This window comes from Pseudophryne corroboree, unplaced genomic scaffold, assembly GCF_028390025.1.
Source record: "Pseudophryne corroboree isolate aPseCor3 unplaced genomic scaffold, aPseCor3.hap2 scaffold_424, whole genome shotgun sequence".
In the NCBI taxonomy this organism is placed as follows: Eukaryota; Metazoa; Chordata; class Amphibia; order Anura; family Myobatrachidae; genus Pseudophryne; species Pseudophryne corroboree.
The window spans coordinates 12,132-25,000 of NW_026970057.1; the positions used below are offsets into that span (position 1 = coordinate 12,132).

The following is a 12,869-nucleotide window of genomic DNA, read 5'->3' on the forward strand; positions in this document are numbered from 1 at the left end:
CCCCCTATATGCAGTCTGCCCTCTCCATATACCCCTCCTGGGGGCGTTTGGGCCCCTCCATATACCCCCTATAGACAGTCTGCCCCCTCCATATACCCCTCCTGACGGCGGCTGGGGCCGTCCATATACCCCCTATAGGCAGTCTGCCCCTCTATATACCCCTACTATACTATGTGCAGCCAGTGACCCTCCATATACCCCTCCTGACGGCGGCTGGGGCCCTCCAGATACCTCCTATAGGCAGTCTGCCCCTCTATATACCCCTCATGTGGGCATCTTGGACCCTCTATATACTCCTCTTGGAGGCGGCTGGTGCCCTCCATATACCCCCTATAGGCAGTCTGCCCCTCTATTTACCCCTACTATACTAAGGGCAGCCTGTGACCCTCTATATACCCCCTATAGGCAGTCTGCCCCTCTATATACCCATACTATACTATGGGCAACCTGTGACCCTCTACATACCCCCTATAGGCAGTCTGCCCTCTCTACATACACCTACTATACTATCTGCAGCCAGTGACCCTCCATATACCCCCTATAGGCAGTGTGCCCCCTCCATATACCCCTCCTGGGGGCGGCTGGGGCCCTCCATATCCCCCTATAGGCAGTCTGCCCCCTCTATATACCCCCTATAGGCAGTCTGCCCCCTCTATATACCCCCTATATGCAGTCTGCCCCCTCCATATACCCCTCCTGGGGGCGGCTGGGGCCCCCCATATCCCCCCTATAGGCAGTCTGCCCCCTCTATATACCCCCTATAGGCAGTCTGCCCCTCTATATACCCCTCCTATACTATAGGCAGCCAGTGACCCTCCATATACCCCCTATAGGCAGTCTGCCCCTCTATATACCCCTCCTATACTATAGGCAGCCAGTGACCCTCCATATACCCCCTATATGCAGTCTGCCCCCTCTATGTACCCCTCTGTGGGCATGTGGGACCCTCTATATACCCCCTATAGGAAGTCTGCCCCTCTATATACCCCTCCTATACTATAGGCAGCCAGTGACCCTCCATATACCCCCTATAGGCAGTCTGCCCCTCTATATACCCCTCCTATACTATAGGCAGCCAGTGACCCTCCATATACCCCCTATAGGCAGTCTGCCCCTCTATATACCCCTCCTATACTATAGGCAGCCAGTGACCCTCCATATACCCCCTATATGCAGTCTGCCCCCTCTATGTACCCCTCTGTGGGCATGTGGGACCCTCTATATACCCCCTATAGGAAGTCTGCCCCTCTATATACCCCTCCTATACTATAGGCAGCCAGTGACCCTCCATATACCCCCTATATGCAGTCTGCCCCTCTATATACCCCTCCTATACTATAGGCAGCCAGTGACCCTCCATATACCCCCTATATGCAGTCTGCCCCCTCTATGTACCCCTCTGTCGGCATGTGGGACCCTCTATATACCCCCTATAGGAAGTCTGCCCCGCTATATACCCCTCCTATACTATAGGCAGCCAATGACCCTCCATATACCCCCTATATGCAGTCTGCCCCTCTATATACCCCTCCTATACTATAGGCAGCCAGTGACCCTCCATATACCCCCTATAAGCAGTCTGCCCCCTCTATGTACCCCTCCTGTGGGCATGTGGGACCCTCTATATACCCCCTATAGGAAGTCTGGGCCCATCATATAGGACAACTGTGGGCACCTGGGACCCTCTAACCCCCTCCATTATTCTGGGAAGCCTGTGAGCAGCCTAGTGCCCTCCATATGGGCAGCCTGCCGTAGGTGAAACGCGTGCGACACGCTGCGACACACAGGCGACAGCTCGGTGCAAACTGCCAACGTCTGGATAAATCTTTATTGACAAAATGTGGACAAGGTGATACTTCTTGGAAGTATATCGGCGTCAGAACCACAAGCACGATTTATGTACAGTCCGGTATAGGGAGCGCAATGAGTCCGCGTGTGTCCAGCGCTCCTATCATGGCGGAGGAGAGGCGTCCCCCCTGGGTGTCTCCAGACAGCAGAGTCACGGGTAACCGGGTGCCCTACACCCGCACGGGGCTCCGCCAACAGCTGCAAGTGCAAAAATCCTCCTCCGGGCCGGCCCCATCCCTGGCCCCGTCTGTGCTCCAGCAAAGTGCGAACCACTAATCGTCCGATGTGACATCGATCTCCTCGGGGCTGGCCTGCTTGGTGGCGATTCTCCAGCGATTAATGTGGTGGGTGCCCTTCTTCTTCTGCGATGAGTCCGAGCCCTCCTCCTCCAGCTTCTGCCGCTTGAACTTCGTCCTCCGATTCTGGAACCAGACTTTTACCTGCAGGACACAAGAGCGCAGCGTTACAGTAGGGAGACAGCATTAGCGCAGCGTTACAGTAGGGAGACAGCGCAGCGTTACAGTAGGGTGACAGCATTAGCGCAGCGTTACAGTAGGGAGATAGCGTTAGCGCGTCGTTACAGTAGGGAGACAGCGCAGCGTTACAGTAGGGAGACAGTGCAGCGTTACAGTAGGGTGACAGCATTAGCGCGTCGTTACAGTAGGGAGACAGCGCAGCGTTACAGTAGGGTGACAGCATTAGCGCAGCGTTACAGTAGGGAGACAGCGTTAGCGCAGCGTTACAGTAGGGAGACAGCGCAGCGTTACAGTAGGGAGACAGCGTTAGCGCGTCGTTACAGTAGGGAGACAGCGTTAGCGCAGCGTTACAGTAGGGAGATAGCGTTAGCGCGTCGTTACAGTAGGGAGACAGCGCAGCGTTACAGTAGGGAGACAGCGTTAGCGCAGCGTTACAGTAGGGAGACAGCGCAGCGTTACAGTAGGGTGACAGCATTAGCGCAGCGTTACAGTAGGGAGACAGCGCAGCGTTACAGTAGGGTGACAGCATTAGCGCAGCGTTACAGTAGGGAGATAGCGTTAGCGCGTCGTTACAGTAGGGAGACAGCGCAGCGTTACAGTAGGGAGACAGCGTTAGCGCAGCGTTACAGTAGGGAGATAGCGTTAGCGCAGCGTTACAGTAGGGAGATAGCGTTAGCGCGTCGTTACAGTAGGGAGACAGCGCAGCGTTACAGTAGGGAGACAGCGTTAGCGCAGCGTTACAGTAGGGAGACAGCGTTAGCGCGTCGTTACAGTAGGGAGACAGCGCAGCGTTACAGTAGGGAGATAGCGTTAGCGCGTCGTTACAGTAGGGAGACAGCGTTAGCGCAGCGTTACAGTAGGGAGATAGCGTTAGCGCGTCGTTACAGTAGGGAGATAGCGTTAGCGCAGCGTTACAGTAGGGAGATAGCGTTAGCGCGTCGTTACAGTAGGGAGACAGCGCAGCGTTACAGTAGGGAGACAGCGTTAGCGCAGCGTTACAGTAGGGAGATAGCGTTAGCGCAGCATTACAGTAGGGAGACAGCGCAGCGTTACAGTAGGGTGACAGCATTAGCGCAGCGTTACAGTAGGGAGACAGCGTTAGCGCGTCGTTACAGTAGGGAGACAGCGTTAGCGCGTCGTTACAGTAGGGAGACAGCGTTAGCGCAGCGTTACAGTAGGGTGACAGCATTAGCACAGCGTTACAGTAGGGAGACAGCGTTAGCGCGTCGTTACAGTAGGGAGACAGCGTTAGCGCGTCGTTACAGTAGGGAGACAGCGTTAGCGCGTCGTTACAGTAGGGAGACAGCGTTAGCGCAGCGTTACAGTAGGGTGACAGCATTAGCGCAGCGTTGCAGTATGGAGATAGCGTTAGCGCGTCGTTACAGTAGGGAGACAGCGTTAGCGCGTCGTTACAGTAGGGAGATAGCGTTAGCGCGTCGTTACAGTAGGGAGACAGCGCAGCGTTACAGTAGGGAGACAGCGTTAGCGCAGCGTTACAGTAGGGAGATAGCGTTAGCGCAGCGTTACAGTAGGGAGATAGCGTTAGCGCGTCGTTACAGTAGGGAGACAGCGCAGCGTTACAGTAGGGAGACAGCGTTAGCGCAGCGTTACAGTAGGGAGACAGCGTTAGCGCGTCGTTACAGTAGGGAGACAGCGCAGCGTTACAGTAGGGAGATAGCGTTAGCGCGTCGTTACAGTAGGGAGACAGCGTTAGCGCAGCGTTACAGTAGGGAGATAGCGTTAGCGCGTCGTTACAGTAGGGAGATAGCGTTAGCGCAGCGTTACAGTAGGGAGATAGCGTTAGCGCGTCGTTACAGTAGGGAGACAGCGCAGCGTTACAGTAGGGTGACAGCATTAGCGCAGCGTTACAGTAGGGAGACAGCGTTAGCGCGTCGTTACAGTAGGGAGACAGCGTTAGCGCGTCGTTACAGTAGGGAGACAGCGTTAGCGCAGCGTTACAGTAGGGAGACAGCGTTAGCGCAGCGTTACAGTAGGGAGACAGCGTTAGCGCGTCGTTACAGTAGGGAGACAGCGTTAGCGCGTCGTTACAGTAGGGAGACAGCGTTAGCGCGTCGTTACAGTAGGGAGACAGCGTTAGCGCAGCGTTACAGTAGGGAGATAGCGTTAGCGCAGCGTTGCAGTATGGAGATAGCGTTAGCGCGTCGTTACAGTAGGGAGACAGCGTTAGCGCGTCGTTACAGTAGGGAGATAGCGTTAGCGCAGCGTTACAGTAGGGAGATAGCGTTAGAGCGTCGTTACAGTAGGGAGACAGCGTTAGCGCAGCGTTACAGTAGGGAGATAGCGTTAGCGCGTCGTTACAGTAGGGAGACAGCGTTAGCGCGTCGTTACAGTAGGGAGACAGCGTTAGCGCGTCGTTACAGTAGGGAGATAGCGTTAGCGCGTCGTTACAGTAGGGAGATAGCGTTAGCACAGCGTTACAGTAGGGAGATAGCGTTAGCGCGTCGTTACAGTAGGGAGACAGCGTTTGCGCAGCGTTACAGTAGGGAGATAGCGTTAGCGCGTCGTTACAGTAGGGAGACAGCGTTAGCGCAGCGTTACAGTAGGGAGATAGCGTTAGCGCGTCGTTACAGTAGGGAGACAGCGTTAGCACAGCGTTACAGTAATGAGATAGCGTTAGCGCGTCGTTACAGTAGGGAGACAGCGTTAGCGCAGCGTTACAGTAGGGAGATAGCGTTAGCGCGTCGTTACAGTAGGGAGACAGCGCAGCGTTACAGTAGAGAGATAGCGTTAGCGCAGCGTTACAGTAGGGTGACAGCATTAGCGCAGCGTTACAGTAGGGAGATAGCGTTAGCGCGTCGTTACAGTAGGGAGACAGCGCAGCGTTACAGTAGGGAGACAGCGTTAGCGCAGCGTTACAGTAGGGTGACAGCATTAGCACAGCGTTACAGTAGGGAGACAGCGTTAGCGCAGCGTTACAGTAGGGTGACAGCATTAGCGCAGCGTTACAGTAGGGAGATAGCGTTAGCGCAGCGTTACAGTAGGGTGACAGCATTAGCACAGCGTTACAGTAGGGAGACAGCGTTAGCGCAGCGTTACAGTAGGGAGACAGCGTTAGCGCGTCGTTACAGTAGGGAGATAGCGTTAGCGCAGCGTTACAGTAGGGAGATAGCGTTAGCGCAGCATTACAGTAGGGTGACAGCATTAGCACAGCGTTACAGTAGGGAGACAGCGTTAGCGCGTCGTTACAGTAGGGAGACAGCGTTAGCGCAGCGTTACAGTAGGGAGATAGCGTTAGCGCAGCGTTACAGTAGGGAGACAGCGTTAGCGCAGCGTTACAGTAGGGAGATAGCGTTAGCGCAGCGTTACAGTAGGGAGACAGCGTTAGCGCAGCGTTACAGTAGGGAGATAGCGTTAGCGCAGCGTTACAGTAGGGAGACAGCGTTAGCGCAGCGTTACAGTAGGGAGATAGCGTTAGCGCAGCGTTACAGTAGGGAGATAGCGTTAGCGCAGCGTTACAGTAGGGAGACAGCGTTAGCGCAGCGTTACAGTAGGGAGACAGCGTTAGCGCAGCGTTACAGTAGGGTGACAGCGTTAGCGCAGCGTTACAGTAGGGTGACAGCATTAGCGCAGCGTTACAGTAGGGAGATAGCGTTAGCGCAGCGTTACAGTAGGGTGACAGCATTAGCGCAGCGTTACAGTAGGGAGACAGCGTTAGCGCAGCGTTACAGTAGGGAGACAGCGTTAGCGCAGCGTTACAGTAGGGAGACAGCGTTAGCGCAGCGTTACAGTAGGGAGACAGCGTTAGCGCAGCGTTACAGTAGGGAGACAGCGTTAGCGCAGCGTTACAGTAGGGAGACAGCGTTAGCGCAGCGTTACAGTAGGGAGACAGCGTTAGCGCAGCGTTACAGTAGGGAGACAGCGTTAGCGCGTCGTTACAGTAGGGAGACAGCGTTAGCGCAGCGTTACAGTAGGGAGATAGCGTTAGCGCGTCGTTACAGTAGGGAGACAGCGTTAGCGCAGCGTTACAGTAGGGAGACAGCGTTAGCGCGTCGTTACAGTAGGGAGACAGCGTTAGCACAGCGTTACAGTAGGGAGACAGCGTTAGCGCGTCGTTACAGTAGGGAGACAGCGTTAGCGCGTCGTTACAGTAGGGAGACAGCGTTAGCGCAGCGTTACAGTAGGGAGATAGCGTTAGCGCGTCGTTACAGTAGGGAGACAGCGTTAGCGCAGCGTTACAGTAGGGAGATAGCGTTAGCGCGTCGTTACAGTAGGGAGATAGCGTTAGCGCAGCGTTACAGTAGGGAGATAGCGTTAGCGCGTCGTTACAGTAGGGAGATAGCGTTAGCGCGTCGTTACAGTAGGGAGATAGCGTTAGCGCAGCGTTACAGTAGGGAGACAGCGTTAGCGCAGCGTTACAGTAGGGAGACAGCGTTAGCGCAGCGTTACAGTAGGGAGACAGCGTTAGCGCAGCGTTACAGTAGGGAGACAGCGTTAGCGCAGCGTTACAGTAGGGAGACAGCATTAGCGCAGCGTTACAGTAGGGAGACAGCGTTAGCGCAGCGTTACAGTAGGGAGACAGCGTTAGCGCAGCGTTACAGTAGGGAGATAGCGTTAGCGCAGCGTTACAGTAGGGAGATAGCGTTAGCGCAGCGTTACAGTAGGGAGATAGCGTTAGCGCAGCGTTACAGTAGGGAGACAGCGTTAGCGCAGCGTTACAGTAGGGAGATAGCGTTAGCGCAGCGTTACAGTAGGGAGATAGCGTTAGCGCAGCGTTACAGTAGGGAGACAGCGTTAGCGCGTCGTTACAGTAGGGAGACAGCGTTAGCGCAGCGTTACAGTAGGGAGATAGCGTTAGCGCGTCGTTACAGTAGGGAGACAGCGTTAGCACAGCGTTACAGTAGGGAGATAGCGTTAGCGCGTCGTTACAGTAGGGAGATAGCGTTAGCGCGTCGTTACAGTAGGGAGACAGCGTTAGCGCGTCGTTACAGTAGGGAGATAGCGTTAGCGCGTCGTTACAGTAGGGAGATAGCGTTAGCGCGTCGTTACAGTAGGGAGACAGCGTTAGCGCAGCGTTACAGTAGGGAGACAGCGTTAGCGCGTCGTTACAGTAGGGAGACAGCGTTAGCGCAGCGTTACAGTAGGGAGATAGCGTTAGCGCAGCGTTACAGTAGGGAGATAGCGTTAGCGCAGCGTTACAGTAGGGAGACAGCGTTAGCGCAGCGTTACAGTAGGGAGATAGCGTTAGCGCAGCGTTACAGTAGGGAGATAGCGTTAGCGCAGCGTTACAGTAGGGAGATAGCGTTAGCGCAGCGTTACAGTAGGGAGATTGCGTTAGCGCAGCGTTACAGTAGGGAGATAGCGTTAGCGCAGCGTTACAGTAGGGAGACAGCGTTAGCGCAGCGTTACAGTAGGGAGATAGCGTTAGCGCAGCGTTACAGTAGGGAGATAGCGTTAGCGCAGCGTTACAGTAGGGAGATAGCGTTAGCGCAGCGTTACAGTAGGGAGACAGCGTTAGCACAGCGTTACAGTAGGGAGACAGCGTTAGCACAGCGTTACAGTAGGGAGACAGCGTTAGCGCAGCGTTACAGTAGGGAGACAGCGTTAGCGCAGCGTTACAGTAGGGAGATAGCGTTAGCGCAGCGTTACAGTAGGGAGATAGCGTTAGCGCGTCGTTACAGTAGGGAGATAGCGTTAGCGCAGCGTTACAGTAGGGAGACAGCGTTAGCACAGCGTTACAGTAGGGAGACAGCGTTAGCGCAGCGTTACAGTAGGGAGATAGCGTTAGCGCAGCGTTACAGTAGGGAGATAGCGTTAGCGCGTCGTTACAGTAGGGAGATAGCGTTAGCGCAGCGTTACAGTAGGGAGACAGCGTTAGCGCAGCGTTACAGTAGGGAGACAGCGTTAGCGCAGCGTTACAGTAGGGAGATAGCGTTAGCGCGTCGTTACAGTAGGGAGATAGCGTTAGCGCAGCGTTACAGTAGGGAGACAGCGTTAGCGCAGCGTTACAGTAGGGAGATAGCGTTAGCGCGTCGTTACAGTAGGGAGATAGCGTTAGCGCAGCGTTACAGTAGGGAGACAGCGTTAGCGCAGCGTTACAGTAGGGAGATAGCGTTAGCGCGTCGTTACAGTAGGGAGATAGCGTTAGCGCAGCGTTACAGTAGGGAGACAGCGTTAGCGCAGCGTTACAGTAGGGAGATAGCGTTAGCGCAGCGTTACAGTAGGGAGATAGCGTTAGCGCAGCGTTACAGTAGGGAGATAGCGTTAGCGCGTCGTTACAGTAGGGAGATAGCGTTAGCGCAGCGTTACAGTAGGGAGATAGCGTTAGCGCAGCGTTACAGTAGGGAGATAGCGTTAGCGCAGCGTTACAGTAGGGAGACAGCGTTAGCGCGTCGTTACAGTAGGGAGACAGCGTTAGCGCAGCGTTACAGTAGGGAGACAGCATTAGCGCAGCGTTACAGTAGGGAGACAGCGTTAGCGCGTCGTTACAGTAGGGAGATAGCGTTAGCGCAGCGTTACAGTAGGGAGATAGCGTTAGCACAGCGTTACAGTAGGGAGACAGCGTTAGCGCGTCGTTACAGTAGGGAGATAGCGTTAGCGCAGCGTTACAGTAGGGAGACAGCGTTAGCGCAGCGTTACAGTAGGGAGACAGCGTTAGCGCGTCGTTACAGTAGGGAGATAGCGTTAGCGCAGCGTTACAGTAGGGAGATAGCGTTAGCGCAGCGTTACAGTAGGGAGACAGCGTTAGCGCAGCGTTACAGTAGGGAGATAGCGTTAGCGCGTCGTTACAGTAGGGAGATAGCGTTAGCGCGTCGTTACAGTAGGGAGATAGCGTTAGCGCAGCGTTACAGTAGGGAGATAGCGTTAGCGCAGCGTTACAGTAGGGAGACAGCGTTAGCGCGTCGTTACAGTAGGGAGATAGCGTTAGCGCAGCGTTACAGTAGGGAGATAGCGTTAGCGCAGCGTTACAGTAGGGAGATAGCGTTAGCGCAGCGTTACAGTAGGGAGACAGCGTTAGCGCGTCGTTACAGTAGGGAGACAGCGTTAGCGCAGCGTTACAGTAGGGAGATAGCGTTAGCGCAGCGTTACAGTAGGGAGACAGCGTTAGCGCAGCGTTACAGTAGGGAGATAGCGTTAGCGCAGCGTTACAGTAGGGAGACAGCGTTAGCGCAGCGTTACAGTAGGGAGATAGCGTTAGCGCAGCGTTACAGTAGGGAGATAGCGTTAGCGCGTCGTTACAGTAGGGAGATAGCGTTAGCGCGTCGTTACAGTAGGGAGATAGCGTTAGCGCGTCGTTACAGTAGGGAGACAGCGTTAGCGCAGCGTTACAGTAGGGAGATAGCGTTAGCGCGTCGTTACAGTAGGGAGATAGCGTTAGCGCGTCGTTACAGTAGGGAGATAGCGTTAGCGCAGCGTTACAGTAGGGAGATAGCGTTAGCGCAGCGTTACAGTAGGGAGACAGCGTTAGCGCAGCGTTACAGTAGGGAGACAGCGTTAGCGCAGCGTTACAGTAGGGAGACAGCGTTAGCGCAGCGTTACAGTAGGGAGATAGCGTTAGCGCAGCGTTACAGTAGGGAGACAGCGTTAGCGCAGCGTTACAGTAGGGAGACAGCGTTAGCGCAGCGTTACAGTAGGGAGATAGCGTTAGCACAGCGTTACAGTAGGGAGATAGCGTTAGCGCAGCGTTACAGTAGGGAGATAGCGTTAGCGCAGCGTTACAGTAGGGAGACAGCGTTAGCGCAGCATTACAGTAGGGTGACAGCGTTAGCGCAGCGTTACAGTAGGGAGACAGCGTTAGCGCAGCGTTACAGTAGGGAGATAGCGTTAGCGCAGCGTTACAGTAGGGAGATAGTGTTAGCGCAGCGTTACAGTAGGGAGACAGCGTTAGCGCAGCGTTACAGTAGGGAGACAGCGTTAGCGCAGCGTTACAGTAGGGAGACAGCGTTAGCGCAGCGTTACAGTAGGGAGATAGCGTTAGCGCAGCGTTACAGTAGGGAGATAGCGTTAGCGCGTCGTTACAGTAGGGAGATAGCGTTAGCGCAGCGTTACAGTAGGGAGACAGCGTTAGCGCAGCGTTACAGTAGGGAGATAGCGTTAGCGCAGCGTTACAGTAGGGAGATAGCGTTAGCGCAGCGTTACAGTAGGGAGATAGCGTTAGCGCAGCGTTACAGTAGGGAGATAGCGTTAGCGCAGCGTTACAGTAGGGAGACAGCGTTAGCGCAGCGTTACAGTAGGGAGACAGCGTTAGCGCAGCGTTACAGTAGGGAGACAGCGTTAGCGCAGCGTTACAGTAGGGAGACAGCGTTAGCGCAGCGTTACAGTAGGGAGATAGCGTTAGCGCAGCGTTACAGTAGGGAGACAGCGTTAGCGCAGCGTTACAGTAGGGAGATAGCGTTAGCGCAGCGTTACAGTAGGGAGACAGCGTTAGCGCAGCGTTACAGTAGGGAGACAGCGTTAGCGCAGCGTTACAGTAGGGTGACAGCATTAGCACAGCGTTACAGTAGGGAGATAGCGTTAGCGCAGCGTTACAGTAGGGAGATAGCGTTAGCGCAGCGTTACAGTAGGGAGATAGCGTTAGCGCAGCGTTACAGTAGGGAGACAGCATTAGCGCAGCGTTACAGTAGGGAGACAGCGTTAGCGCAGCGTTACAGTAGGGAGACAGCGTTAGCGCAGCGTTACAGTAGGGAGATAGCGTTAGCGCAGCGTTACAGTAGGGAGATAGCGTTAGCGCGTCGTTACAGTAGGGAGATAGCGTTAGCGCAGCGTTACAGTAGGGAGATAGCGTTAGCGCAGCGTTACAGTAGGGAGACAGCGTTAGCGCAGCGTTACAGTAGGGAGATAGCGTTAGCGCAGCGTTACAGTAGGGAGACAGCGTTAGCGCAGCGTTACAGTAGGGAGATAGCGTTAGCGCAGCGTTACAGTATGGAGATAGCGTTAGCGCAGCGTTACAGTAGGGAGATAGCGTTAGCGCAGCGTTACAGTAGGGAGATAGCGTTAGCGCAGCGTTACAGTAGGGAGACAGCGTTAGCGCAGCGTTACAGTAGGGAGACAGCGTTAGCACAGCGTTACAGTAGGGAGACAGCGTTAGCGCAGCGTTACAGTAGGGAGACAGCGTTAGCGCAGCGTTACAGTAGGGAGATAGCGTTAGCGCAGCGTTACAGTAGGGAGATAGCGTTAGCGCAGCGTTACAGTAGGGAGATAGCGTTAGCGCAGCGTTACAGTAGGGAGACAGCGTTAGCGCAGCGTTACAGTAGGGAGACAGCGTTAGCGCAGCGTTACAGTAGGGAGATAGCGTTAGCGCAGCGTTACAGTAGGGAGACAGCGTTAGCGCAGCGTTACAGTAGGGAGACAGCGTTAGCGCAGCGTTACAGTAGGGAGACAGCGTTAGCGCAGCGTTACAGTAGGGAGACAGCGTTAGCGCGTCGTTACAGTAGGGTGACAGCGTTAGCACAGCGTTACAGTAGGGAGATAGCGTTAGCGCAGCGTTACAGTAGGGAGATAGCGTTAGCGCGTCGTTACAGTAGGGAGATAGCGTTAGCGCAGCGTTACAGTAGGGAGATAGCGTTAGCGCAGCGTTACAGTAGGGAGATAGCGTTAGCGCAGCGTTACAGTAGGGAGACAGCGTTAGCGCAGCGTTACAGTAGGGAGACAGCGTTAGCACAGCGTTACAGTAGGGAGATAGCGTTAGCGCAGCGTTACAGTAGGGAGATAGCGTTAGCGCGTCGTTACAGTAGGGAGATAGCGTTAGCGCAGCGTTACAGTAGGGAGACAGCGTTAGCGCAGCGTTACAGTAGGGAGACAGCGTTAGCGCAGCGTTACAGTAGGGAGACAGCGTTAGCGCAGCGTTACAGTAGGGAGACAGCGTTAGCGCGTCGTTACAGTAGGGAGATAGCGTTAGCGCGTCGTTACAGTAGGGAGATAGCGTTAGCGCAGCGTTACAGTAGGGAGATAGCGTTAGCGCAGCGTTACAGTAGGGAGATAGCGTTAGCGCGTCGTTACAGTAGGGAGATAGCGTTAGCGCGTCGTTACAGTAGGGAGATAGCGTTAGCGCGTTGTTACAGTAGGGAGATAGCGTTAGCGCGTCGTTACAGTAGGGAGATAGCGTTAGCGCAGCGTTACAGTAGGGAGATAGCGTTAGCGCAGCGTTACAGTAGGGAGATAGCGTTAGCGCGTTGTTACAGTAGGGAGATAGCGTTAGCGCGTCGTTACAGTAGGGAGATAGCGTTAGCGCAGCGTTACAGTAGGGAGATAGCGTTAGCGCAGCGTTACAGTAGGGAGATAGCGTTAGCGCGTCGTTACAGTAGGGAGATAGCGTTAGCGCGTCGTTACAGTAGGGAGATAGCGTTAGCGCGTTGTTACAGTAGGGAGATAGCGTTAGCGCGTCGTTACAGTAGGGAGATAGCGTTAGCGCAGCGTTAGTGCTGAGCAGCGACATTATTCATCCTCCACATACATGTACTACAACGATATTATCTGTGTATGCAGGAGGATGATCGCTCCCCAGACTACGCGATGACCACCCCACAATACTGCGGAGGACTCTGTGCGATGTGTCTGCTGAGAGATACCCCGATGTCACAGTGTACC

The 12,869-nt window shown here is 54.8% G+C and overlaps 1 protein-coding gene across 1 annotated transcript in view; it reads right to left on the minus strand.

The window, feature by feature from the left end:
• Positions 1 to 1,803: 1,803 nt before the first annotated feature.
• The window catches only part of EMX2 (empty spiracles homeobox 2), a 33,068-nt gene continuing 22,002 nt past the window's right edge, over positions 1,804 to 12,869 (minus strand). Inside the window, exon 3 of the mRNA XM_063953564.1 lies at positions 1,804 to 2,288. Coding sequence (XP_063809634.1) covers positions 2,121 to 2,288 — 168 coding nt within the window. The 3' untranslated portion in view covers positions 1,804 to 2,120. The remainder of the gene's footprint in view (positions 2,289 to 12,869) is intronic.